The sequence below is a fragment of the Leishmania braziliensis genome, chromosome 11 (assembly GCF_000002845.2).
Source record: "Leishmania braziliensis MHOM/BR/75/M2904 complete genome, chromosome 11".
Lineage (NCBI taxonomy): Eukaryota > Euglenozoa > Kinetoplastea > Trypanosomatida > Trypanosomatidae > Leishmania > Leishmania braziliensis.
In genome coordinates, this window is record NC_009303.2 from 305,831 (window position 1) to 328,986 (window position 23,156).

Here is a 23,156-nt window from a genome sequence, read left to right on the forward strand (position 1 = left end):
CCCCCCCACTACCTGCGCTGGCTTGCCTAACCCACTCAGCAGCAGCAGCAGCAGAGGAAAGGGAGCATCAGAACAAAGGAAAGGGCCATACTTCCCGAAGCAAGCGCACGCCTTGGAGTGAAGAACGAACAGGGTGACGCCAATACCACGCACAGAGGATACACCATTCCAGCACCAGAAGGTACTGTGTGAAACGTCTTTGTCGTCCTGGAGGCCTCGTCTTTTCTGGTCCTGTGATCGCTGGTATTGCGTTCGCTGTTGCTGCTGGGACACACGCCACTCTTTCCCCCCTCTCTGTCTCTTGCGGTTCATCTTCTGTTGTGTGCATGTAGGCGAGAGGTGGCTGTACTCCCTCCTCCCACCTCCTCGTTTTTTTTTCTCTCTTTTCTTTTCAGCTTCTCCCCCCTTCTGCATTACGAATGTTTACTTCTCCATATTTAATGAGCCCACATCCTTTCTGGTTGGTATCTTCGTCTGTCGCTGTTATCTTAGCTGCCCGTCTGCCCCCTCCCCCCTACACCTCTTTCTCCGGGTGCGCGCCACAGTGAGCCCTGATACCATGAGTGGGTCGCCATCGATTTCGTCGCTGCCGCTGTCGCTGGCAGCTCGTGATGAAGTCGTTATCGATGAGGGAGTTGGCATCGTGGTGCGCGTCCGCCCTCTCTCCACAAAAGAGCGGGCAGATGCCAGGGTGCATAACTGCATTCAGTGCTTGCCGGACTGCGTCATAATTGGCGGCAGCCCCCCCACACGGGCATCAAGGCGTGCGGGCGCGGCAGTTCCAACCTCGCAGCCGACACGTGCCACAGCTCGCCCATACCAGTTCTCCGTCGATCACGTGTTCAACACGCACGCCTCGCAAATTGAGGTGTACGAGCAGTCGTGCAAGCGCATCGTAGAGGGAGTCTTCCACGGCATCAACGGCTCCATCCTCGCCTACGGCGCAACCGGCTCTGGCAAGACGCACACCATGTTTGGCAGCACGATGAGTGCTGCTGGTATTGTGTACCAGGCCGTCCAGGACATCTTTGCCGAGAAGGAGCGGCTGGAGGAAGAGGAGGGCAAGCGGGTGCGCATCAAGTGCAGCTTCCTCGAGATCTACAATGAGGATGTGTACGATCTGCTCGCCAAGCCGACTGGAGAGAACGGCGGCAGCGCGAAATCTTTGGCGAACGGTGGCACTGGCGCCTCAGGCCGAGAGTCGAAGCGAGTCCCTCTTCAGGTGCGCGAGGCATGCGGCGCCACGGCGTCCGCATCTGCCGGCTTTGACGCATGTGAAAGCGACACTAACAGCAACGGCGGGCTGCACATTCATGGGCTCACGCATATCTTCCCCGAGACGCTCGAGGACTTCGCCCGGAGTATCGAGTACGGCCACGCACAGCGGTTTGTGGCCGCCACCGGGGCCAATGCGCAGTCCAGTCGCTCACACGCGATCATCACTGTCGAGATAGAGGTGCGTGATGGCAACACCTGCGCCACCATCGGCGGCTGCGGCTTTGCATCTTCAATGACGGAGGAAGGCGATGCGTCAGAGACAAACATGGAGCTCTCGCCATCGAAGAGAGCAGCAAAGAAGAAAAAGAAGCCGCCGGGGTCAACGGTCACCATCGCGAAGATTCAATTCGCGGATCTGGCGGGCTCTGAGCGAGCCGCCGCGACAAGCAATACCGGCCTGCGTCTTCGCGAGGGCGGCAACATCAACCGCTCCCTGCTAGCCCTCGGTGCTGTCGTGCAGAGCCTGGCACAGCAGAAGGTGCGGCGGCGGCAGACAGGCGGAAAGGGTGGAGGCAAAATGTTTATTCCTTACCGTGGGTCCAAGCTGACGCGGGTGCTACGCTCCAGCATCGGCGGCAACTGCCGCACGCAGATCCTCTTCTGCCTGAACCCGAGCACAAAGCACACGGAGGAGGCAGTGAACACATTGAAGTTTGCGATGAACGCCAGGGAGGTTCAGGTGGAGGCGTACCGCAACGAGTTTGCCATCAACTCAAGTCAACTAGCGAAGACACAGGAGGCGCTTATCGAGGAGCTGCGAGAGGAGCTCACTCGCGCGCAATCCGCCCTTGCTGCGTACACCGGCGATGTCGGTGGCGACGACTCCTACAACAGCAGTGGCGGCGAAGGGAGCCAGTCGCGACTTGCTAACACGGTGCTGGCCACCGAGGGCGGTGCCAGCAGCAACGGAAGCCCTTTGATGACTCCAACCACTCAACAGGGGTCGCTGCCAACGACGTTGGACAGCCCTATTGTTCCCCTCAGCAGTGGCGATCGCGACCGCAGTAGTCCGGCGCCTACACCGGCAGTGCCAGCCGTGCCCCCGTGTCCTAACAGGAACGCGCAGCGAGGCACCATCACACCATCTGCGGCGACCGCAGATGATGGAGCCTCATCGCTGTCCATGAACGCATCCCACACACCCATGCCAGTCAGTGGCGCTGACATGCCGCGAGGTAGCAGCGTGCCACACTCGTCCCTCAACTGCCGCACCGCTCGACCGTCTGTCTTCGCCGAAAACACTCCGCTTTTCTCTGAGCTGGAGGCAAAGCTGAAAAACTTCTCTGCGCAGAAGGAAAGCCTTTACCACGAGGTGCGCGAGGCGCAGGAACGCCAGCGTGATAGGGAGACGCAGCTGCGAGAGCAGAAGTGGCGACTTGCCACCTTTCTCGTCAGCAACGCCTCCGGCAACCAAGCACGCGAGGGGGTGGACGGCAACTGCACCACCGCCGTTGGCGTCGCCGGCCTGCGCAAGATGATTGCGGCCCTGGAGGCGGAGCAGGCACAGCAAGCAGACGAGCTGAAAGTGTTGACAAAGCGGCTCGATGACGCAGATCGGCAGTTCGCTGCCACACGGCAGGACCTGCTACGCGAGCGACAGGGCACCTCACTTGAGCTACTGTTGGACAATGCCCGTCTGCGCCAAGGCTGCACGGAGGCCGAGTGCCTGGCCGCGCATTACCATCAGGAGTGCCGCTCGCTGCTCAACCGTCAGGCCGAATACGCTGAAGCGCTAAGCAAGTGTGTTGAGGCCATTCAGTGCCTTTGCCCGTACCTTGCTCAGCTTACTTCCCTCACATCCTCACTGCACAGCAGTGTCAATGGCAACGCCATCGCGGCTGCGGTCAAGAGGGCGAATGTGGCTCTCTTGTATGCGCTGCTGCCCACCACGTCTACTGCGCAGATGATGGCTGTGTTTGAGTTCACGCTGCGCTTGACTATGCAATCGCCGCTGCTGTCGCCAGCGTTGCTATCGGTTTCGGCGCTCTCACACTCACCTTCGCAGACGCCTTCCTTTGCGCACCCGCCGCTGGCACCAAGTCCGACGAACCGGTCCGGGGGCGGTGGCAGCAGCAGCAGCAGTCCACTGCGCGGTGGCGGCTCTTCAGGTACTCGTAGCTCGAATCACCTCGCGTCGCACTTTCGCGACCTGATGGCCACCGCCGAGTCGATGCATCTCACCAGCAGCAGCGAGCAGGAGACGAGCGACAAAACGGAGGGGGTCCGCACGCGTCACGGCCATCTGGTCCTGCCGACGGCTGACAGCAGTAGTAGTCCAGAGCGGTGTCCTTCCATACAGCAGGCGAGCAAGGGTGATGGGTTCCGTGGCCGGGCTCCCGCAGCCGGTACCAGCGGTCCCTCCAAGGCGTTCAGGCGCACGGGTAGCTCCACAGGCTTGACGCGGGGCACAGTGTCGCCGCCAGCTGGAGGCCAGAAGAGGCGCTCCGGCCCGGGACCAGACAAGACGTCATTGAGTGGATTGACCGGCGAACACGTGCTTCGTAGCACCAACGGAGTAGCAGGAGGTGCAGCCCCCAAAAAGAATTTGGGTGGTGGTGCACCAAGCGCGCACGAGCTTCAGCGGTCCGTCACCGCCCCGCTCCAGTTCGGTTCAGTGGTGTCGCACTCCACTAAAGCAGCTCGTAAACCGAAGGCCGTTGGGGACTCGGGCTCCGCCACTTCATCACTGGCGCGACGCCACGCAGGTACGCAGCGGGTTGCCCTGCATCGGGGACCCCAACGGACGCCCGACGGCAATCCCGGTGGTGGGGACGCCGACGCGGCTTCCCCCTGCGCCTTTGTGCGCAGCAACACCGCGTCTGCATTGCGGGCTAACGCATCCGCCCTGCACTCTGCAGGCTACAACCTTAGAGGGCGGCCGAACCATCGCAGCGGCGTGAGTTCGTCACCGCCGAAGCCTACGCAGGCGTCTGCGGAGGCGACAGGGCACAACGGCAGTAGTCGGAGCATGCCGAGCAGAAACGGTCCAGCCAAGAAGAAGCAGAACAGTGGCAGCAGAACTTCAGGTGGCAGGCTCACTACCAGCACGTCATCGTCTTACCCCGACGTAGACGGCGGCCAACCACGCGCACCGCCGCATCAGGAGAGGCGGTGCAGCGGCGATGGTGTGGAGTCGCACCTGCTCACTTCCGCATCGCCGTCAGCATCAAAGTTACGTCGTTCCAATACGAAGACAGACAAACTTACCCGATTCCAGGCGACAACTGCTGCTGGCAGTCCCTCTCGTATGGCCAGGACAGCAGGGGCCTCGGTGCAGCGCCGGCTGGATTGTGCTGAGGCCACTGCGGAGAGCCTCACTGCCGCAGTTATCCCGTCCCGCATCTTGTCCTCCAGCAGCGATAGCATCAGCCAGAGCGTGAGCTGCGAGTCAGGTTCCTCGGGCTACAATAGATCGCTAGATGGCCAAATTGCCACCTCTGGAGCGGGTACCAACGGAAAGAAAAAGGCCGCCAATGGCGCACTCAGTAGCCCTGACAGCACCCCACAGTTGACGATGGCGCGCCTGCTGGAGTGCGCGGCAGCGACGGCAGTGCCTGCGCTACCGCAGTACGGTGCCGGCTGCTCTCCAAATACACACAGTAGTGACTGTGCCAACAAGGAGAACGGCCAACAACTGTTTCAGTTGCGCACCCGCACTTCCTTCACGGATGACCTCATGGTAAGTATCAGCACGTGCCTCTCCGATGCGCTATCACCAACCAGTCGAGGGCAAGTATCCTCAAGCTACTGCTAAAAGCCCGCAATGGTGGCGCAGGACGTGAGTGAGAGTTATCGGATATTGCACAGTTGTCTGCCGCACGCTCTGGTGGTGCGACTGGTTTGCCTCTCTTCCCCTCCACTGTTTTTCTCGCTTTGTTGCCATTGAGGGCACCCCTCCGTCGACAGCTCGTTCATCAATGCCGTCGAAAGTCGTTCAACGCCTCGGCCACCTTCGAGCTCACTTCCTTTGCTTGTTTGCTCATTCTTGGCTGTGCGGTCCGCTAAAAGTGTTGTTCGTTTTTCCCCTTTGGCTTGCTCGTGCGTGCGCGCCTTTCGGTTTCCGTTTGTTTTTTCTTCTTCGCCTTTTACTGGACTGATGCGCCCCTCCCCCACCCCTCAGCTCATTATTCCTCGTTCTCCCCCTTTCTTTCCCGTTGATACTATTAGTGCTGGGCTCGCTTCTACATCGAAAGACAGGGGCACACGTGTGTACGTGCTTGAAGGCATCACTTAGGTGCGTCAACAACATCGAGTGATGGGGTGTAAGCGTCGACTGACGCAGCTCCTTCCTCCTTGGTGGTCGGTGCACATTTCTCTCTCTTTCGTTGCTTGCATCTCATCGCAAGGACTCGGACACTGAAGGGGGGGAAACGACATAAGAAGTATGCGCGCCCTCTCATCCGTTTTTCTCTCTCTACGTCTCTCACGGAGTTGAAGCGCCGATGCAGGCTTCTGGTTCCCACCTAATGTGTCATTCTTGTTCGATGTTGCCATGTTGGCCTTTTCTGTTCTCCTTTCTCGTTTCCCCTCCTCCGCCTTGCGCTGTTTTTTTTTTTTCATGTACAGCATTGGGTGAGTAACGAAAGGAGGCGACGAGAAGGGGGTACGTGTAGGTGTGTAGTGGCGGATGATGTATGCAGCTGGCTAGCGACCTCTTTTCTTGTAATTTTCTTGTGGCTGCGTTTGCTTCCTTTGCTTCTAGTCGTTCTGTCATCATGCGCGCGTGGGTTTCTTGCTGCATCTCGTGCGTTCAGTGTCTCTTTATTCCCCCCCCCTTACCGTCTCCCACAACTTCCCCATCACCACTGCAACGTGGGAATCCTATCCACCGCTACAACCACCCGCGCAGGCTCTCGCCTTCTCTCTCTCTCTCTCTCGTACATTATTTCTGTCCTCCTTTTCTTTGTACGCAATCACTCTTCTTTCAGCTGACCGTCCGTCTCGCTCGCTCTCTCCTTCCTCACCTCTTCGATGCTCTCTTGTGGCTTGTTCGTCTACGTCACTTTTTTTGGAAGCCACGCTCACCCAACCCGTACGCCTCCGCTCCCCCGCTCCCCCCCCCCCCCCAACACACACACACACGCGCGCACTGAACCACCACAGACATTTGGTGGTAAACGAAGCGAAAAAGGGACAAGGGGGGTGGGGGTGGGCGAAAAGCGCTGCGCTGCGTGGCGGAGACGCTTCCACCTGCATCGAAATGTGTGTGTGTGTGTGTGTGTGTTTCTACTTTACGTTGGTGGCGTTGTGGCGGTGGCCTCCAACATGCCGGAGGAGCAAAGCTGAACATAAAACTGAAGAGAGAAGGGTGGGGGTCGCAAAGGGACAGACGAGGAGGAGAAAAAGAGGGAGCGAGGCGAGGCGAGGTGGGTAGAGCCAAGCGACAATATGGTTGCCGAAAAGGAGAGGGGAGGGCGAATAAATAACAGCACTGATATTTATATATTTATATATTTATATTCTGCTTTGTACGGGAACAGGCGCGGCCACCAGCATCTTACCTTCTCAGTGTTCTCAATGCCTCTCCCTCCCTCCCTCTCTCCCCCCCCCCCCCACACGATCCCCTCATATTTCGCGCCTCCTGGTGTGGCCCAGTTGTGAGTTGTTGCATGCGTTTCTTTCCATGCATGTGGCGAGGAGGACCTTTGTACAGTACACGACAATTTTTTTTTTTTAAACCCCTTTTTCTTGCTGTTCTTCTTCCTGCCCTTCCACTTCGTTTCTATTCTGCTCGTTGCCAGAGCGCATTACAGGGAGCGAGGAGGAGGTGGTGGTGTGTAGGTGCGTGTGTGTTGTCTTTCTCTGTGTTATTGTTTCGGTGATCAGTGGTGGTGATGCTTAGTTCATTTCATTTTTGTCACTTGCTTATTCATCTACCCATCAATGCACGGGAAGAGAGCTCCGGCTAGCTTCTACAACCAGGGCGTCGCCACCGGCTGCGGCCCTGCTACGTGGAAGGAGGGGCTCACTGTCCCCCCCCCCCCCCCCCCCACTAAGGCCGCACATGCCTGAAGATGATCTCGCATCCTACCACCCTGTGACGCTGACCACTAATCTGAGCAAGTCACTCGAAGGAGTGATATCGAGACGACTCTGCGATTCTGTGGAAGACAGGCTCCAACCCCAGTAGTCTGGTTTGCCTTCCCACCGCTCCACTGTAGACCCCCTGGACCTGCCTCTGCACAGGGTAGGTCAGCGCCAAGTTGGCCTCGAAATAGGTGCCATGTTTGTGGACCACACTTGCGCGTTCGACTCGCCAGATCGTGGCGCTGCCATCACCGTACTGAAGAGAGGCAACCCAGAACCGCGCTATACTCGCCGGGTGACGGATTTCGTTGGTGGCCGTCGCGCCTGCCATCGCCTTCACGAGAGGAAATCAACCATGACCAGGGGTGCATGCGGCGCTCCACGTAAGTCAGTCTTGGGCCCTCTTCGTGATTGCAGTGGACTCGCTGTGTGTGGAGCTGAGCGAGGCACGCGGATTGCACCACGCCTTCTTGGCTGATGGCGCCACACCCCACACAGCCTCCACAACGATGTCTCGCCACCCACACTGCAATCCTCTCTTTGTAGGGAAGGGCACTCGGGACTGGACCACTTCATGCAGCGGAGTGCTCCTTAAAGCGCAGTACACACCCGTCGGTGCACGGCACCGCAACCAGCTGAGACTCTCCGTTGCGCACACGCACCTGGAAGCGGATCGCCACTCCCGCCTGCTCGGTGTGGACCTCCAGTCAATGCGCGGCACTGGCGAACACGTTGCAGAGGTTATCGGCGCAGCCATGGCCCGACTGGCCACGCTGCGCGCGCATTCTGCTCGCACGAACGGGCGCCGGTGACGGATCTTCTCCTGTATTGCTACATGGCACGGAGCGGATCAAGGCTACTCTGCGGTGCCACCGTGTGGTGGGAGAGTGCTGGCCAGAAGCTGCGGGGGGGCCCTTGAGCGCTTTCACGCCCAAGCAGCTGCAGGCCCAGTGAGTGCGGCAGCATGCGCAGACAGCAGAGGCCTACTCGCGGAGGCGGATCTCGTGCCTCGCGACGCCGTAGTGCTGCTGCGCCGCACCCGCCTGCGACTCTCCGCACGAGGAAATCCCAGCGGGATGCAGGCAGAGACTCGCCTGTTCCGCGGGGTTCCATTGCTCGCCCCGGACAGCTGGCGCGGCGCCGACAAACATGGAGCGCGGAGCGGCCGCGACGCCTTATCGTCATCGCGCGCGCGTGGGTGCGGCGGCAGGAGGCTGTGGCCCCCGGCTTGCCGGCGCTGCGGCGGGCGTGGGGCAATGGCACGCTGCCTTGGCCCGCTGCGAGGCCAACGGCATCCGCCATGGCACCGGGATACGAGCATGGTTGGTGTCACGGGCTCGCTCTCCCTCCTCATGGCGGTCGGCACGGGGCCTGCGGGTGTGTGTGGGGTGGGGCATTGTGACGCGTCTGGGCGCCAGCGCTGGCGCCACCCGCCCGCCGCGCGCGCCTCTCATTTTTGCGTGTCTGCGCCGATTGCGGGTTGGAGCGCAGCGCCGGAGTCGGCAGGTCTGCGAGATCGGCAGCGGCAGGGGGGTGCCGACGGCCCACCATGTGGATCACGGACTCAACCACCGGCCTCAGCTACCCAAGCCACCCCTCTTTTACCCGCACGACCGACGCCTTCGCTTTCGCTATCGTGCAGAACCCTGGGTGCGACCAGCTTGTATCGCGGTGTGCAGCCCAGCCCGATCTGTCTGGCGCCGATTGCACAGCGCGTATCTGAGGACGAGGCAAGGAAGGGCAGGAAGAGCCCGTGAGCCGCATGGGCCGACTCGACAGCAGGGGGCTGACCCGAGACGACCGCGAAGCAGCCGCAGTGCGGCAGCGGCATGGGTGAGGGGTATGATTGGATGTGTACACTTACAAGACGACGTGTGGTAGAGTGACCTCGACGGAGAAAATGCTTGCGTGTCTCGTGTGTGTTGGAATCAGTTTTTCTTCTTCGTTTTATTGTTCCCCCCCCCCTCGTCCCTTACCTTTGTTTTTCTCTCTTTCCCACGTGTGTCTTCAGTGTGGGTGTTTTCAAGTCTTGTAGTGTCTCTCTCTCTCTCCTCTCAAACACGCCCAGTGCCCTGCACCCACGCAGCACGCCGCAGAGGGAAGCACCGCGAGGGGAAGTCGGTGGAAGTGGAGGAAGAGCGTTTTTTTTTTTGGTTTCTACTGTAGTTGTACTTCTCTTCGTTCCTTTTCTTTGCGCGCACGTGTGTGTGAGGGCCTCGCTGCTCTCCTCTTCCTCCTGCCGTACCCCCCTCTTCCGATGATGTACATGCTGATTGCCTTGTTGGTGTGTGTTTTGCGGCCGCTCTTGCATATATATATATATATATATATGCGTGTGCGTGTGTGTGTGTGTGTGTGTGTGTGCGTTTCCCTTTTGGCTGTTGGCGATACCCTTTTCCCTTGTTTTCTGTTTCTCTACGTCTTCGTGTCTCTAACTCATCTTCTCTCGGGACCATCACAGGTAAAACAGGCAAGTAGAGCAAAACAATAATCATGACGTGCATGTAAGACGCGTGCCTCATGCTTGCTGTCACCGCCACCGTTCTGTGGACCATATTTTTAGGTGAGACGCCCATCCCGAACTTGTCTGTGCTTCTCTGCCTCCTCTTCTGTCGTCGTCTTCCTCATCCTTTTTTGGCATCCTGTCAACACTGGGCGAAGGAGCTGCAGTAACGAGATCATGTGCTGTGCGTCTAGGTAACTCAGCACATCGAACAAGTGAAGACTTAACCCAAGCGCTGTTTGTGGACCTGCCACAACCGAGCTGCGCATTCCATTGCTCCCTTACGATGTCTCGCTCTCTTCCTCTACCCATTTTCTTCATGAGCGTAGACTTGGATACCCACCCACATCCACACATGTACCCCCAGAAGCAACTGTGCTTTACGCTCCTCCTCTCCTTGTTCTCCCTGTTATAAGCAGCGTCACACAGACACACTCCCTCCCCCTCTCATCGACGGCACAGCTGCATCAGTCTTCTCTCTTGCATGAGCAGCAGCAGCCGTACAAGGCGGTCACACCATTTTGCAGAGGCCGTACGCAAGACATGGCCGCGAGGTGCGCAGCGACCATGTGAAAAAGTGGCACGCAAAGTGAGTCAAGGAGAAGCTTAGGTGGGGTGTGGCTCTCGCCCTTTTTGCACCCACAAACTAGTCGCTGTGGGCGCGTGCGAGGGGGAGGGGTACACCAGTCGCCGACTCTCACGATGGCGTGAGCCCGCAGCGACGCAAACACGAGCGCTGCTCGAGACACAGGCATAAGAAGACAACAAAGCAACATGACCACCCTGCTGATTGGCACCGTGCACCATGTCGTCATGAGCTTTTGCCTGATGGCAGCGCCCGCTGCATCTCCATTGAGATCGTCTGTCGAGCTCTCAGGGACAAGCGGGGAGGCCAGCCTAACCGGCTGCCCAAGCGGCGCCTCGTGGTGTATTTGTGATGACCTACTTTGACCACTTGCCCAGCTCACGCCAGGGCGCCCGCAGGCAGCGCGGGCAGCGTTGCACCAGGCTGTAAAAAAATGCCACTGAGTGGAGCACAGGCGCCGGTGCTCACTGGAGAAGCCACCAAACACCGGTGAAGTGGCGTCATCGGAACTCGGCCTCCGAATCACAGTCGTCCCAAGAGACGCTGGAGCTGCCCTATTGTCAGGCTTTGAGCCGATTCCGCGCGCAGCTCCCTAACGGTATGTTCTCCAGGACAGAGGTTGCTCGCCTTGCCGTCGTAGGCGACCTCCTGCTAACGTACACCTGACGGGCGGCTTCGATTTCGTCTTGGTCGAGGGTAACGTTGAACCGACCTGCCGTCTGAATTGCAGATTCTGTAGCCTGCTTCACTGCGCGACGCATGCCTGCCGACTGCACGCTGCCCATCTGCTCATTAACATTCACCCTCGCAGCGGGTCGTGCAGCGCAGGGGGAGAGTGGGGGCCAGGCAATGGTGCGGCCACCACTTTGCATTATTTCAGATACCACGTTTCACCTCTTTGGCGTGACCCTCAGCTAATCGGCCATCCCGTCAGCGGCGCGGAGAACGGATTGAGGGCTTTAGCGCTTTAGGCTTGGGTACCAGGAAAAACACACCCTTTCAGGTCTGCCACCTCACCAACATCGCACCGAAACGTTCTGCCACGGCGAGCAGTCTAGCTGAACGTCCGCCTTGCGCCCCTTTTTGCGGAGAGCCACGTGGCTCACCTCTCGTGGCCACATCACGAACTGGCTCTTGATCGGGCCACATTTCTCTCCCGCCACGAACGAGGTGGAACCGACCACGCAACTGCGCGAGTAGAGCAGCATCCTGTGATGCCTGCCGTCTCAAGTGCTACGGCGTCTTCCTCCGACATGGTCGCGGGGCTTTGCGAGGTAGGCAGGCCACACGCGCATGTGAGAAGCCGTTCCCAAAGCCCTCTATCCGGCGCCGTCACTCCGCCCGCGATGCCACACGCACGCATGCATGCGCCTCCCCCTCCTACGCCCCTCCCTCCCCCCTCTCTTCATTTCTCTTCTCTTTCCTCACCTGAACTCCCGCCATTCTCAAAGTCTCTGTCGTTTGGTATCCTCTTCCTGACACTTCCCTCACCTCTTTCCTACAGACACACGCACACCCCCATACATTATCTGTGACATCGAGCGTGCATTGACTCACTGGTAGCGACCCCACTGACGGCATCTCCTCTCGTTCGAAATACGAATGCGTGTGCTCGTGTGTGAATGAGCAAAATGGGCAAAGAAAAGAAGACAGCAGCGGCGTCTGCCAAGACTTCCACCACTGCAAATTCGCAAGCATCGAAGATGGTCCAGTATATGACACCGTTTAAATTTTCAGGGGAATTGCGTGAGGTGGCAGGCCATATCTACCGCTTCCCGAACAAGGCCGACTTCTACGCCTTTCGCAGCTTCGCCGACTCGCTGGACGGTTTCACATTGCGCTACAACCAGCCCAATGAAGTGCTGGTATGGGAAAAGAAGCTGCCCAACGAGCCCATGCACATCATCAAGGTCTTTGGCATCTTTGTAAATACCAAGGAAAACCCAAACGGTGGTGCAACCACAAAGGAGCTCTACGACCTCTTGCACGATTCTGTTTTCCGAGAGCAGTGGGACGAGTATCGCCAGGAGGCATTCCGCATCGTGAGCTTGAGCGCCAACACCGACATCGGCTACTATGCTGCTAAGAGCCCGATGCCGCTCCTGGCAAATCGCGACTTTGTGAACCAGCGCATGTGGCATGAAGCGGGTCGGGACGAGTATGTCATCTTCAACACATCGGTGCCACACTCACAGGTGCCTTCAACATATCAAAGAGATGTGCACCGCAACAAGTACGGGCAGTACATTCGTGCTATTTCGAAGCTGACGGGGTATCTGATCTGCCCCTGGAGGAACCCGGCGAGTGGCGAGGTTGAGGGCGCGAGTCTCACGTACATTACGCAGACCGACCCAGGGGGTTGGATTCCGGCGAGTTTGACAAACTTCATTGCCACCAAATTCGCTCCGAACACGATGAGGAATGTGGCACAGGCACTGCCAAAGTTCCGTACGTGGTTCAAGGAGCAGCTGGAGGCTGGCACGTATACAAAGGACTGGGATCTGCCCCAGGAGTGGTGGACCGAGGACGGCAGCACCGAGGTCGTCAAGAACGAAACGATCGAGTTTGCCATCCAGAAGTGGAGTGAGGGGTTCGTCAAGAAGTAATAGTAGCAGCGCGCCGTGCACTTTAGATCATCAGCTGTGCGTGGGTGTGTATGTATTGTATCTCTTCAGTATAGAATGTGACTCCTTGTACTGGATGTGGCCTCCGTGCACACAGACATTCCTCGTCATACCCACCCACATACATACATACATACCCATACAAGCGTGAGAAAGCTCTGCGTTGGTGCAGGTGTTTATGAAGTCTGACTCATTGACGGTGTGCTTTAGGTAGCTGAGGGATGAGGGCATTACCACAGGCTAAGTCCCTATTCTTTGACAACCTCCCCTTGCTGCTCTCTCTCTGTGGAAGTCGTCCCCATTCCCCCCCCTCTTCCTGCCTCTCTTCTTACCCACGCACTGCGTACTGGTGCGCTGTGTCAGGATTACGAGTGGAGAAGAAAGGAGGCCGAGAGGGAGGTGGGGGGGGGAGGCGGGTGGAGGGAAGATAGCGTTGTTGTCGATACCGTTGCGGATCGTTTTTCCCCTTTCCTGCGTTTTTTTGTTTGCTCACTCATTGCTGCTTTTTCCTTCCTCTTCTCCATATTATGTGTTTCGGTGTTGCTCGCTAACTTGCGCTACTCTCCTCACCACTGGTGAGCAGATAGTACGTTCATCTATCGGCGACTAGGGCTGAGCGCGCGCGCGGGGAGGGGGAGGCATCCTGTACCTCTGCATGGATGGCACGTGTTGCTTTCCTAACGCCCCCCCGTCCCTCTTCTTACCCACATCGGTTTTTTCTTCAGTAGTCGAGGAGCGACGTGCGTGTGCGTTCGTGGGGATGACGAAAGGAGGACAAAGTACTTCAAGCAGTCACAAAGTATCGATGGTAGAGAGCGCCCATGAGCGCAGCCTCTTGTCCCCTTCTTTTTTTTTCCTTTTTTTTTTCAGGCCAGCAGACGCGTTCACCGACGCACACCGGCACACCGACACACCGACACACGCACACACACACACACACAGGCATGCCTTCTCCGAACTGGTGAACATGATTTTCTTCATCTTCCACTTATTCAGCGTGCCTTATATTAAGAGGCGATTGCATTCCTCTCCCTATAATATCACCGTTGCCGCCTCCAAAGCCTTTCCCCCGAGCTCTCCTCTCGCGCGTATGTTTTCGCTCGGAGGTGAAGATGCTGAGGGTCATGCAACTTCCCTACGCACCTTATTTCTCTCGCCCTTTCGCTTGCCTCGGTACCATCCGCCCGCTTTTCCTTTCCAATGGAAAAGAGGCAGTGCTGCCGACACGCAGGCTGTGTTTTGCCCCAACTTCTCCTTTTCTTCCCCCCCCCTCTTTCTCTCTTATGCCACTGTACCTGTTGTCATCGTTTACGCCAGGCACCGCTCGTTGTCACAGAGCGGCACGAAGGCCAACCGTGCGTGTGTAGGCGCTTTGGCGTAGGCAATGGTGATTGAGGGAGGAGACTCTTTTCTCAAAGAAGCCACTCTCCTCTTCAGGCCTTTCGGTCCTTGCTCCCTCTCCATCACACACGGGCACACATCTACCTAGCTTGCTTGTACCGTTGAGACGCGCGACGGAACCACACACTCTCGCAGTGATCTTCACCACCACCATCATTTCTGCTTTCTCTTTCTCTGTCCTGTGTGCGTCTGTGCGACGTGGAGAACGACATGTTCACCACGCAGGACCCGCAGGACATGGTGGTCCTGAAGACGGTGGCTTTTCGGAATGCCACACAACGAGTGCGTCCTCATATCCCTGACTCAGCAACGCGCACAGTGTCGCAGGCAACACCACGCCAATATACTCACGAAGAGATGGGAGACATTCGCAGTGCTGGGAATGGTCGTGATACTTTGATGGTAGCACCTACAGCACGTTCGGTACCGTGCTTTACATTTAAACTACCTATACGGCGTGACGCTGGGCCACATACCGGCCCAGGTGATGGTGGCGGTGCTAGTGCATTACACTCGCAGATGGCACGCACGGCCCTTGAAGAGGCACTAAAGCAGCACGAAGATGCGCTCCGATCCTGGGCAGATGAGCCTGCGCAGCACCTTTCTCCTGGAATGGCTGCGGAGATGGGTGCCCGCTTGGAGCCAACTGCGCTGCGGTCGTTCCCGGTGCAACCTCGACAAGGACTAGAACGAGCGTATACCGGAGCGGTCCGCATGCACTTTCAGCCTTCTGCAGACGACCCACCTCCCCGCGTGGCAGCTCTGGCACATCCATACTGTAGAGTCCTTGCTCAGGGATCGATGGCTGGCATTGGTGCCCCGCCCAAGGTGAGTCCGAGGCGAACAGCAGCGGAAGCGACAACCTCAGGAGCGGTCATGGAAGCACATTACGATGCGAAGCGCAGGGAGGCGCCTGGGGCACCCTTGGAAGAGTCAGGAGAGGACAGGTGTGTCGCTTTCGCCTCCTTGAGATCTTTCGCACCGCAACCGCAACACAATCGCAGAAAATCTACCCCCTTTGCCCACAGCGCAGCTCTGACATCAGGGACTGCTGGCCTCCCCCTCCATGGTATGCCGCTTCTGCCCTACCAGCTTCCCCTACGTTTGCGGCCCAGTGTTCCGACACCAGCAGTGCAGCACGCATCCGCCGTACCTAGTTTTCCTTTGCTGCCGGCTGACACCACCCGACGCGCATTCCTCGACGAGCAGGCCAAGCGATACGCACAGTGGCGTAATCGCCAATCCGCCGTACTGCATCAGTTGGCGCCAGACATGTGGGGCCGCGCGTTGCCGCACTACGCAGCACTGGATCAGCAGCCGCGCGTCATGGACAGTGGCTTGCGTAACCACGCCTCTCATGTGCGTCACTTACAGTGCGATAGCGGCGTTGTGTTTGTATAGCCGACGTGTATCCATCGACCCCACCTCGATGCCGGTCTCCAGCGAATGCTGACGTGGCATTCCCTCCTCAAGGCCCCGGCCCGCGAGTTGCCCTCCCGTTCGTTTGCTCCTTGCCGGTCAGGTTAACGGGGCTCCTTCGTGCATTTTCAGCACCCCCCCCCCCCCCCTCCCCTCTCCTCCCCTCCACCTCGTTGCCGGCACTCGCTCAAATGCGCATGGACGCGCCTACGTGGTCGTACACGTCGCGCTGTGCCACACAGCCGCTCGTCCGTTCATGTGTGTGTGTGGGGGGGGGGAGGGGTAAGGGAGGGGAGGGTCGTTTTTCCTGCTTCTTGTGTATTTGTACGTCCCTCTACCCGGAACCTTTTCCCTTGTACCACTGCGCTTATATGTCGACCTGGAAGTCGCGTGTGTGTGTGTGTGTGTGTGTCGGCCGCGACCGTGTTGCGTCGCAATGACATCACCGACCCTTTTCCCTCCGCAATTTTACTCCCTTGCGGCTCATTCACTCGTCTGCACTTCTTCGATCTCTCTTTAGTGCCACATTTCTCTCCCCTTCTCTTTCAGTGGAACTGTGCGTGCCGTGCGACTGCGCTCTGTCTCACAGTTTCGCATTGCTGGCAGTGGAGGAGAGCTGAAAAGTTGGCGATTCTGTGAACGACGTTGCCTTCCCTCTCTCGTTCTCCCTAATGCCGGCGGCCCGGCCCTGGCTGGCGTGGCATCGTCGCGGCGGGCAGCAGCGAACCCGCTTGTGCCACCCATGTGATGCGCGCAGTGCCAGCGCGGCTCGAACGCATCCCCCACCGGGCCCTCGCGACCTACCGGTGTAGGGAGCCTGCCCGCCACCCCGAGGGACGCCCCCTCAGGTGGCGGCCGGCGTGGTGGGAGCGGCTGTGAGGCGGGCGGATAGAGTTTGAGGCAGGGGCCGTGCTCCGCTGGCTGAGCGGGCGCACTGCTGTAGCGCGCGTCTCTGGCGCTGCTGCGCACCACGCGGTGGGCCCTGTGGGAGGTCTGGAGGGGGCCGAGTGGGGAGTTCAGCACATGGCCTACGGTAGTAAGTTGGATCGGTTGAGTGAGAGAAGCTTCAATCCGACAGGTTGGTGCTCATTGGCTTTTGTGTGCTGAGGAGAAGGGAGCCGTTCGACAATGATTCTCTCACACCTTTGCTAGAACTTGTCATATTTCTTACTTCTTCACTTCTGCTCTGCCACACTCACTCGCTTCCGTAGTGCGCTCTGGAAGTGCTTTAGCTCGTGTAATTGGGGCCCCAATTACACCCTCACACAGCGGACTACCTCGTCGTTACCCGTCCCATTCATCACGTTCCTTGCCTCATGAGTGACTCTCTCTGACTCGGTCCCCCATTTTTTCTTTTCTTCACCACTTTCCCGTCCTGGGTTGAACAGTGAGCTTCGAGCTCTGCCTACCGCCTACAACGGCTTACCCACGAACACGTGTCGTGACGCCAGCCACGCGCTTGTGTCTGCACTACGGTGACAGCCGCGTAGAGAAGGAAGCGTGGCACAGACAAGAGCGCTTCTGAGGTCGTTTTCGACTGCGGTTTTCCTGCCCTCAGATTAGCAACACAAGCAAAGACACACACGGGGAGACACGGCGGCAATGACTCCAATTTGCCAGCAATCATCGGTGCCTCCTGCGGCCTCTCCCTACCTTACCCCTGCCTCAAAGGAGAAGGGCGATGCCGGTATCTACGCGGCACTCGACGCCATGCAACTGTCGCGTGCTCTGCATGGCGTCACGAGCAGTCGACTAGAACAACAGCAGCTGGAGCAGGCGGCAGCAGCGCGCGGGACGTTACCTACTACTGGTGGCGACAGTGGTGTTACTCAGAGCAATACCGTGCGGCTTGGGATGGAGCCGGCTAGCTGCCAGCGTGGCACGCTGGCGGAGGTGCAGGCCGTGCACAACGCGGCTGTTGTGAAGGCTGTGCAGGCGGTCGACGGTGATGCAGTCGCGGAGGCGGTGGAGCGCGGTGTCAGCGGGGCGGCGGCGACTGCAACCGCTGTCGGGCTGCCAGATGATGTGGCGACGCTGCGCAGTGTGCTGCCACTTGTGCACGAGCTGAAGCCTCACAATCCGCTCAACTTTGATGCATTGCAGCGCCTTTTCGCCCTCATGGAAGAAGCCGCCATCGCTGCGGAAACGACTGAAGGGGCGGGAAGCGGCGGTATCACATCACTGCTGCTGGCAAACAGTGTGGTGGACCCGGCACGACAGCCGTCGCCATCGACGGCAGCGTGGGAGGCCAAGTATCATGAAGTGCATGCCCGCTACCCGCTTCCGGTCGCCCATTCGCCCGTTTCTTCTGCGGGTTCGCACGAGTCCGACAGGGACGACGACGATGTGCAGTCAGAGGTGGACACGCAGAACAACGCGGAGCTGCAGGAGCGCTGCGCGGCGCTCGGTATCGCCTATGAGACCCACGCTAACGCGGTGCGCGACGTTGCGTTCTACGAGATGCGTGTGTTTCCTTTGCTCTGTGCCTACCTCAGCCACACCAACGAGCGCACCGCCGGCGGGCGTGATGCTCCTACGGTGGCAGCGGTGGCGTGCTCGCGGGTGAAGGTGCTGGACCTCTCCTACAATAACCTCGGTGCGCCGGTGGTGGCGACGCCCCTGGGTGAGGATGCGGGCAGAGATGATACTGCGCCAGTGCGCTACCTAGCTCCACTGCGAGCCCTCGCGTCTATGTTGGATGCGAATGAATCCCTGCGGTACCTCAACCTGCGTGCTAACGCTCTTGGTCCACGCGGCATTGGCATCATCGCCAAGGCACTGACGAAGAACATCGCTCTCTGCGGCGTTGACCTCTCGGCAAACGCGCTGAACGTGTCGGCAGACACAGAAGAGGTCGAGGACCCGCTGTACGAGTCGGAGGACCCCGTCTTTGGGGAGCCGTACGAGGGCCTCGAGGCGCTGTCGGAGGTGCTCAAGAAGAACAAGTTTCTGCGCGTACTGCGGCTGGGTGAAAACGGCCTGCACGCTGGCGAGGACCTAATGGCACCCCCGCCCGAGGAAGACGGCATAGAGGCGGACGAGGAAGCTGCCGGAGGAGCACCAACACCCCACCCTGGGCTGTCCTTTGCTGCTGCGCAGGAGCAGTGGCAGGGCATCCCGCTGTGGACGCTTCTCAGTCCACTCTACCGATATCAGCGCCTTCGTGTACTTGACCTCTCAAAGAACTTCCTGGGTAACGACGGTGTGCACATGCTAGCGGTGGCGCTGTCGCACAACACGTCTGTGGAGGTGTTGGACTTGACGGACAACGCTATCGGGTATGCGGGTCTGGCCCACCTCGCCCGGTATGTTCTGCGCAGGAGCGTGGCGGCCGGGGCCGCCTCGGCTACCGCCGCGCCGCAGAGTGCCCTTCACACGCTTATCCTACGACAGAACCCGCTCGCGTGCGTCGGTGGTGCGGCAGACGCTGCTAGCGGTGTAGACACGCACCGTCGCCGTCTCACGAAGCGCCAACAGAAGTGTGCCTTAGCAGCTGTGCAGAGTTTTGCGTCTGCTATGGAGGGGCCACGAGGCTTGCACTGCCTCATCATGGCGAACACCTACCTTGGACCGACTTTCAGCACTCTCGTGTTGCGCTCTCTCGCACGCGCAGAGGCGCTGGAGGAGCTGGACTTTTCGTACAACCACGCTTGCGGCAACTATCCCTCCAACTTCGACGGCACTGCTGCCCAGGAGCTCGCCGCGTTGGTGTACCAGCTGCAGCGGCGCAGTCCACCGCAGTTGCGACGTGTGCGCTTCGACGGCAACAACTTGACCGCTACAGGCGTGACAGCGCTGCTTCCCTCTGAGGTGCATGTGGCGTTGCCGCAGACGCTGCACGAGCTCACACTGAGTCGCAACAGTCTTGGGGACGATCTTGGGTCGCTCAGCCAGCTTCTGGCTGCGGGGGCCACCACGATTACTCACCTCGACATCTCCTACAACAATATCTCTACCCTCACATGTCTTCTGCCTGGTCTCGTTGCTGCAGGGGCGCTGAGGGAGCTGAATGTGAGTCATAACAGTCTAGGAGTTCAGGAAGGACTGCTAAGTGGGATCACACCGGCGCAGCAAGAGGTAGAGGTTGCTCAGCTCTTCCAGTGCCTCGCGCAGCTGCCAAATCTCGCGGTGCTCAACATCAGTCACAACGACTGGCGTGTCGCGCACATCGAGCAGCTCAGTGCTTTCTTCTCCAATACTGCGTTGGCCACGGCACTGCGTAAACTCGACGTGCGCAACACTCCACGCGTCCCGACAGCGCAGCTCATGACGTTGCTGCAGTACGTGGCGAGCCGGCCGACGATGGAGGTGTTTATGGCCACTGTTCTACCCGACAAGAGCGAGGGGGTGGACACGGCAGCTGCAGATGCCAGCAGCACGATGGGCCCATGGTCGTTCGACGCTGTGCTGCAGGTGATTCACGGAGTCGTAGCCAACAGCGACTCGCTTCTGGAGGTGGACTGCGGCCTTCTCTGGAGCGACGCGGGTGAGGCTAGCAGCAGCGGTGACGCGTCGGTAAACACTGCGGTGCTTGACGAAGCCCGCGAGAGGCTCCTTCTCAATACCCTCATGAAGGCGGCTGCGTCGTCGGGAGCGGGGCGAGCTTCGTGGGGAGGGGGGAGGGAATGAAGCTTGAACGGTGTGTTACCTGCGCCATTTTCGAAGTCACCTTCCCTGCCATCCTGCCCCCCCCCCCCCCCCCTAATGTTCTCTTTTCGCCGGAGCCCCTTCTCACACTTTAGCGACAACATACCCGGTAAAGGGGGAGGGTCGTAATACATCAGTCAGCATCAGCGCTGGCCTGTTCAACTTGCGCACCCCCCTCTCCTATGGGGCGGGTGAGGAAGAGAAAGTTGGCTGATGGATAGGGGGCGGTGGGCGGTGTGTGTGTGTGTGTGTGTAACCAGGCGCGCACCTGCAGAGGGGCGCAAGGGAGCAAACAAGCGAAAAGAAAAACCTGAAAAAAAAAAGGCATAGCGTCTGTGCGTATGCTCAGCTCAGAAGGGGTGGGGTGAGGCTTTTTTTTCTTGAGTGCCCCCACCCAAAAGCAACACGTTCCCGTATCGCCTGGCGACACACCCACCCACACACCCACCCACACACCCACACACTCTTTCTCTTTATACAGATCTGAGCTGTACGCGGCAGGCTAAGCCCGTCCTCGCTCTCTCTCCTTTTTTTTTTGCTGTTTTCGGTCTTGTTGGGGTGTTGTTTCGAGGTTACCGCTACGACGGTGAAATGGCCCATAATGTGTATGTAGGGCCCTGCGGAATGGCTATGCGCGGGTGTGCGTTGACAGCGAGAGAGACATATGTGTGCGTGTGTGTGTGTGTGTGGCTGCCACCGTCTCACCTGTCGTTTCTACTGTTTGTTTTCCTCTGTTGAGTGATGTACAGGTCCCACTCCCCCACCATGAAGGGGTATACCTTAGCATATGAGGGAAAAGAAAGCGTCCTCCCTTTACGCTCCCTTCTCAGCCCCTGTTTCAGCAGCGGCCAAACAGCGTGGCAACAGCACTATTAACTACACGCTGGAGGAGATGGGAGGTGAAAGGACAACGAAGAAGAGGTGGGGCCTAGTGGGGAGGGGCTTTCGGAAGAGAGCCACCTGTGACGAGGAGGGGGGTGGTGGTGGACTGCCTCTGCCGAGGGACTACAGCAAAATCAAGCTGCGAGACGGGAAGGGAGAGAGAGAGAGAGGAGCGCGTGCGGTGTAAGGTGGGTGTTCACGTGTGCTACCGCTTACCCTCTTTCCCTCCTTTCTTGTTTTTGATTTTTTTTTCCTCCGTGCATCGCTGTGCGCAGGGGGGGGAGGAGGAGGAGAGCACGCTGTGCATGCACCCCTACGTATTTCCCGTACCCCGGTTTGGTCTACGTGCGTGCTCGCTTCCACGCCAGCCCCTCCCCCCATTTCCTCTAGCCCCCTCCATTCCCTCACCTTCCCCTCTTTACCTCTCCCCATCATCTCCACTGGCGGGGTAACGACTCGCACGCTTTTTTTGTTTTCGCCCTACGGCCTCTCTACCTTCGCTCCTCGCCTCCTCGCCTGTCGCGCACTTTGTCTTTTGCCTCCACGCCCCCCCCCCCCCCCCTCCCTCCACAGCTGCCATTGTGGCTACGCGCACGATCGCATCTCGACGACCTCTCAGCGCTGCAGCGGCCTCCTCCTCCCCCCTCCCCCGCCTCCTCTTTCCTGTGCATGTGTCTCTCGAGGCCTCGGCTAAGTCGCTTCCCTTTCCGCCCTCATTCCTCATCCCGCTCTAGTGTCCTTCGCGCATTATGAGGATTGAGCAGTGCTCCTTCTGCAGTGCCCCGGTCTACCCGGGGCACGGGCAGATGTTCGTGCGCAACGACTGCAAAATATTTCGCTTCTGCTCCAGCAAGTGCCGCAAGAACTTCGGCATGAAGCGCAACCCAATGAAGTTGAAGTGGACGAAGACGTTCCGAAAGGCAAACAGCAAGGAGCTGGCGGTCGATAGCACCATGGACTTTGAGCAGCGCCGCAACATCCCTGTCAAGTACAACCGCGAACTGCTCGGCGACACGCTGAAGGTGATGAAGCGCGTAGAGAAGATCAAACAGCGACGTCAGGAAGACTTGTGGGCGAGGCGCATGGAGAAGGCCCGCCATCAAGAGAAGCAAGAGGCTGCCTCGGCGCTCAAGCACAACATCGACTGGATCGAGGATATTGAGATCAAGCACAAGGCGCGCGATGATTTGGTAGCCATCCAGCAAGAGCGCGAGGAGAAGAAGGTGAAGCGCCGCGAGGCTAACAAGAAGCGTCAGCAGAAGCAGCGTCAGGCAGAGAAGGCTACGGGCACGTCCGCCTTCCACTCTGCCAAGAAGAAGTAGCCCCCTCCCCCCTCCTCTCCCCCCTCACTCGCTACTCTGGCCAGCAAGACGAAGCGACAAAATAAACAAACAAGAGAGAAAAAGGGGGGGGGGAGATGCAAGGAAAAAAAACCGGAGCAGGCGAAGTGCGTATGCAGCGCGCGTCTTGTCTCTTGAGGTTTTCTTTTCTCTCTCTTTCTCTTTCTCTTTCTCTCTGCAAATCCATCTCTGTCTGTCTCAGTGCCCTTTGTAGCCTCTACGTGCGCCTCCTCCTCGCCTCCCCCTCTCCCGCTTCACCCGTTACCGTTATGTTGTGTCGGCGCGTCTTCTGCATCGGTCTCACGTTTATCAGCTCACTTCATACACGCACGAGCGAATGCCGAAGAAAGCAAAAAAAAAAAAATAATAATAATAAAAAAAAAAGGCAACAACACCCAAGTGCGCTGGCGAAATGTAGAAAACGAGAGAAGCGGCACGAAGGACAAGAA

The 23,156-nt window shown here is 58.7% G+C and overlaps 4 protein-coding genes across 4 annotated transcripts; all 4 read left to right on the forward strand.

The window, feature by feature from the left end:
• Nucleotides 1–559: 559 nt before the first annotated feature.
• On the forward strand, nt 560–5,032 carry LBRM_11_0670 (putative kinesin; the record flags this gene model as incomplete). The annotated part of the gene is made up of 1 exon (XM_001562950.1): nt 560–5,032. The coding sequence occupies one exon, from the start codon at nt 560–562 to the stop codon at nt 5,030–5,032; it is 4,473 nt and encodes a 1,490-aa protein (XP_001563000.1).
• Nucleotides 5,033–12,025: 6,993 nt separating this feature from the next.
• Nucleotides 12,026–13,000, forward strand: LBRM_11_0680 (conserved hypothetical protein; the record flags this gene model as incomplete). The annotated part of the gene is made up of 1 exon (XM_001562951.1): nt 12,026–13,000. One exon carries the CDS (start codon nt 12,026–12,028, stop codon nt 12,998–13,000), a length of 975 nt encoding a protein of 324 aa, XP_001563001.1.
• A 4,440-nt stretch (nt 13,001–17,440) lies between these two features.
• LBRM_11_0690 (conserved hypothetical protein) lies at nt 17,441–20,467 on the forward strand (the record flags this gene model as incomplete). Its single annotated transcript, XM_001562952.2, has 1 exon — nt 17,441–20,467. One exon carries the CDS (start codon nt 17,441–17,443, stop codon nt 20,465–20,467), a length of 3,027 nt encoding a protein of 1,008 aa, XP_001563002.2.
• A 1,649-nt stretch (nt 20,468–22,116) lies between these two features.
• Nucleotides 22,117–22,689, forward strand: LBRM_11_0700 (putative 60S ribosomal protein L24; the record flags this gene model as incomplete). Its single annotated transcript, XM_001562953.1, has 1 exon — nt 22,117–22,689. The coding sequence occupies one exon, from the start codon at nt 22,117–22,119 to the stop codon at nt 22,687–22,689; it is 573 nt and encodes a 190-aa protein (XP_001563003.1).
• Nucleotides 22,690–23,156: the final 467 nt, after the last annotated feature.